Source organism: Drosophila rhopaloa, unplaced genomic scaffold (genome assembly GCF_018152115.1).
Source record: "Drosophila rhopaloa isolate 14029-0021.01 unplaced genomic scaffold, ASM1815211v1 contig_22, whole genome shotgun sequence".
Classification (NCBI taxonomy): Eukaryota; Metazoa; Arthropoda; class Insecta; order Diptera; family Drosophilidae; genus Drosophila; species Drosophila rhopaloa.
The window spans coordinates 655-5,622 of NW_025335106.1; the positions used below are offsets into that span (position 1 = coordinate 655).

Here is a 4,968-nt window from a genome sequence, read left to right on the forward strand (position 1 = left end):
TTTAATTTTTTCGCTAAAGCCTAGTACTCAGATCGACAAACGAGTATGCTAGCGTAAAAACTTTAATTTTTCCAGTGTGACCAAAATTTTGAGAGTTCATCAGATTTAAGCGTGCTACGGTCGTTCTGTCAGTCAGCTGGGTTTGTTGACAAGCAGTTAAAATTCAAATATCGTATTTGCGGGAAAGAGGCTTTAGAAGATACTATCAAATACCTTGGCAAGACAAGGCTGCCGCTGTACAAAGAAATTAAAAAACATTACAATTTAAATTTAACAGTTGTTTTTTTATTTTACGGATAATTATTTGCCAAATTAAAGTTCATAGCTGCACTTTTGTTGTATTTTTTCGTACATTCTTGACCTAAAAAACATTTTGCTCTGACAAGAGGCACCCCAGAGAGTATTAATGTTATTTTGTCCTCACATGTTAACTCCTGCAATCGACTTTTGCGAGTTTTTGAGTTTTCCCTAAATTTCTTATAATGTTCAGTGGGAAGCGCACGCCAAAAGATTAAATTTTTTAATCTTTTCGCTAGGGTTCACCCAAAGTTCATTTCCGCAGATTGGCAACGCTATGCAATTTTCTGGTATTTTTTTCGTCGATCTGAGGACCGAGGTGAAAAAAACGATGACGAAAAGTGAACGCCAGCTGTTTGCCTCTCGCTCTCTCTCATGACTGGCGGGCAGTTTTTGTCGATCTGAGTACTAGGCTTAAGGCCTAACGAACATTAACCCCATTTTCTGTTATTTTTTTGTTGATCTCAGTACCGAGGTGGAAAAAAGCCTGACGAAAAGTGTACGCCAGCTGTTTGTTTTTCGCTCTCTCTCATGACTGGCGGATAGTTTTCGTCGATCTGATTACTAGGCTTAAAAAGAGAAAAATAAATGCAGCCCTCGTATTCCATATTCCACCGTTCCGCACATAAACCGTTGACGCACATAAACTTTTATCAACGCTAGTACGATTGCTTTGCAATTTAAGGAAGGGCGTCCGAATTTTTGAAATAATGGAGTGGGCGGCACTTTCATATCCCTCCAAACTACGCTTATTTTTGCATTTAAAAGTTTTCGATAACGTGCATAATTAGGGAGGAAATCAAAAAGTAAAGACCGCCCTTAGCTGCCATCCCCGTTAAATCACCTACTCTAATTTGACGCACATCCTTAATTTCTCCCTTCACTCGATAGCACTATAACTCGCCTCAGTGTGAACCCATCCTTATTGGTTCTTGTATACTGAAAGGACCATTATTACCCATGATAGTCAAAATAGAATAAATTTAAGATGGCAAACCTGAGTTCCAGGCAAACTTTGTTAAAAACAACTTTTCTCTAAAATACAACAATTGTTTTTTCTACGAGACTACAATCTTGAAACTCGACCCCACCTTTAAGAAGTTGCATAATCGGATCTAAACGATTGTTTTCACATTTTTTTGTCAAATCTTCAGAATCTTAAAATCTCGTGCTTAAACGAAGGATTTTAATTTTTATTGTTGTTTCGTTTTTTAATTTTGTTTTATTCGTAAAATCTTCGCCAAAAATTAAAAATTTGTTTGTTTTCCAATTCTTTTGTTCACGCACGAGATTCTAAGATAAACCAACAGAGAAATGTAAATAGTAATTTTCAGAAGATCTTGGTACCAGTTATGACGTTCACCGGATGGGGGGTTATTTTTTGATTATTGTTGATATTTCTTTAATTTGGTATTTTATTACTTATCATTATCATTATTATCACTTGAAAGCTTATTATGTCTTTTGAAATAATAAAAAAAATCACGAAAATAGGCTTGTTTTTGAGCCAACCCTTAAAGAGCATTTATGTTTTTATTTATACCCCAACAAAGATGGGAAGAATACCAATTACTAGTAACCATTTGCTCCCATGGCTGTTTACCTAGGCCATATTGAAAATAAAATAACTTTTCCGATCGTTTCTTAAATGGCTTGTGGTGTGTTTCAGTGGAATTATGTTATTTCGAAAATTATGGTTTTGACATAAAAACATAATAGTTATCTTGACAGAAACCAATTAAATTTTAGAACATTTGGTTTTTATTTATTTCACGAGAAATTTATCTATAAAAGATACCTTTCCTCAAAAAAAGATGGGAAGAAGAAAGTCTAAAAGGAAACCTCCGCCGAAAAGAAAAAACATTGAACCACTTGATCAACAATTTAATTGTCCATTCTGCAACCATGAAAAGTCGTGTGAAGTTAAAATGTAAAGACACTAGCCTGTTCAGAAACTCACTATTTTTAACCGAATTCGATTTAAATTTTAAATAACTGGTTCATCTAGACAACGGTAATCTGAATGAATTATAAAATACATATATTTAAATCGGTTTCGATATGTATGTGTAAATGAATGAACAGCGCCAAACCTGCGAAAGTAAATGTGTCTATATCAAACTTTATACAATTTTATTAAATATTTCAGGGATAAAGGCAGGAACACCGCCAAAATAACTTGTAGAGTTTGTTTGGAAGACTTTCAGACTGGAATTAACTTTCTTTCAGAACCTATTGATGTTTACAATGACTGGGTAGACGCCTGTGAAACAGCAAATTAAATTGAAATTATACTTGTGTATTCATGAACGACTGTTTATTTTATGTAAGTCTATCATTATCAAAAATATTTCACATTGACTAAATACAAATGTAAAGCTATATGGAAATCTTACGATCAACTTGTCTTTGTTTTTTAATATTAAAAGTTAATGTCAATAAAAAAGATATTCCCTTTGCCAAAACTGAGTTGTTTTTATAATTTCTTTTTGTGTACATACATATGTACATATGTGCTTTATTTATTGGATATTCTTTTTAATGATACTAACAATAAGCAGATCAAATCTTAAAAATGAAACTTCACAGTCATGAAGACTAAAAGGCCCCTAGTAACTATTGCTGGGCTAGCAGATCCTTTCGATGTAGGAGTTCTGTTCGAAACCCGTGTTCGGTTCCGTAGGAGATTATTAGACACTGGGGAGAACGAGAATTTATAATCCAGTGTAGGCTGCTAGCTTTAAGTTTTAGATGTATTTTATTGCATTTAATGTGCCTCCGCCTTATAGGGCGACCATCGAAGTGGGCGCCAAGATAGGTTACATCTGTTAAGAGTAAACGCTATATGTTTACTCTTTTGTTCAATAATTTTGATAGCCACTTCTCAACTGCCACCTAGTGATCTGCTAGTTAAGCTGTTGCTCTAGTTGTGCATCTCAGGATTGCGCTGTCGTCAGCAAATGTGGACGTAGTCAGTCTCTCGTTTGTAGGAATGTGTAGGAAATAAAGGTGGGCCCAGTTTGATACCTTGTGAAACTCCAGCTTCAATATTATACTCGTTGGATGCTGTTGCATTGCATCTCACCGCTAAGATTCTGTGGTAAAAGTCTTGATAAGTTTAATAAACTTTTTGGCCTGTACGATGGGGAATTGTGTGGTCTTTCTTAGGCTTCGGTATCATTATGACAACAGACTTTTTTCACTTTTTTGGGTAGTACCCAAGTTTTGTGATCCCGTTAAATAGCATGCATATAACATTCACTGCACAGTTTGGAAGTTTCATCATTATTTTGAGGGTTATTGGGTCACCTCTAGGAGACTTCTTTGGTTATAATTCTTTAACAAGAAAGGAAAGCTAACTTCGGGCGGAGCCGAAGTTGATATACTCTTGCAGAATATTCTGTGAATTATATTGGTTGGCCCAAAATAAAACCCAAAATCATCCTTCCTAACTTAAAAAACACCAATGTTATGGCATTTTCGATCAATCAGTTATATTATCCGATCCTTATGAAATTTTGTAGGTCGGATTGATTGGCCAAAATAAAACCCATAGAAAATCCCAACTTTTTAACTTAAAAACGCCAAAGTTAAGGCATTTCCGATCGTACAGTTATATGGCAGCTATATGATATATTCGCCCAATCCGGCTCGTTCCGACTTATATACTGCCTGCAATAGAAAGACAACTTTTGGGAAAGGAAACTGATAGGAAAGGAAAGCAGATAGCCTTAAAACTGAAAGACTAGTTTGCGTAGAAACGGACGGACAGACGGACATGGCTAGATCGACTCTCCTGGTGATGCTGATCAAGAATATATATACTTTATAGAGTCGGAAATGTCTCCTTCACTTTTTTTTTTGGTTGGTACGCACAATTGTCTCTTGTTGAGATTTTAGCTGCAGCCACGAGTACGGAGTCTAGGTTATCAGAACAGCAGTCGATGTCATCATCAGTGATGAGCTGTGGGGTTAGATCAATGTGGGAACTTACGTAGTTCTTGTACTTTAGCCAGTTAGTTATATAAGGCTTTGAAGAAGAGTTATTAAAACAGGCGAGTGGTCTGATGGTAAGTCCGATACCAATTTGGCGTTTACTAAATTATTGGGATGTTCTTTTTTACTGCGAAGTCACTTTAGTCCGGAAGTTTTCTGGGGTCAGTATGTAGGGCTGCCAGGGGAGACATAGTCGAATTTGTTGCTCAAATTTATAATTGCTTTATAAAGCGATTCCGCTATAAAGCGATCTCCGAGTGAATTGTAGAAGTTCAAGAATTGACAGCGGCTGTAGAAATAATGCCGTTGCCTGATTGTAATTTTATGGATGTAGCTTGCCAATAATTTGTTGCAAATCTCTGGTGAAAGTGGTGTTTAATCCCGGGGATGGTCCGCCGTGGATCGTCTTCCGGATGATCTGTGCAATACGAAGTGTAACATCTTTTTTGGAAGTTGTATTTACTTGTAAGAAGCGTTTCTGCCAGCAGCACTACATCTATGTGGTTTTCATTGAGGAATTGAGTTATTTAAAGTTTAGATATTAATAATTTCGATTGTTGGGATGCATATTTATTAGAATGTTTTGCATTGTTGTTTTCATGAAGGACATAAAGTCCATCATACTATGTTGTAAATTCAGCATGATGGTTTCGATGTTGTTTGGTATTTGTCCCA

At 35.9% G+C, this 4,968-nt stretch overlaps 1 protein-coding gene across 2 annotated transcripts; it reads left to right on the forward strand.

Annotated features, from left to right (window-relative positions):
- The first annotated feature begins 2,007 nt into the window (after window positions 1-2,007).
- Window positions 2,008-2,692, forward strand: LOC108041504 (transcription elongation factor 1 homolog). 2 transcript variants are annotated; one of them, XM_017119432.2, is made up of 2 exons: window positions 2,008-2,227; window positions 2,447-2,692. In XM_017119432.2, exons 1-2 carry the CDS (start codon window positions 2,112-2,114, stop codon window positions 2,577-2,579), a joined length of 249 nt encoding a protein of 82 aa, XP_016974921.1. In that variant the 5' UTR covers window positions 2,008-2,111; the 3' UTR covers window positions 2,580-2,692. The 2 variants fall into 2 exon arrangements, 1 of the variants encoding a protein (XP_016974921.1); XR_001769145.1 differs by having other exon boundaries at window positions 2,110-2,311; window positions 2,447-2,563.
- The last annotated feature ends 2,276 nt before the right edge of the window (window positions 2,693-4,968 follow it).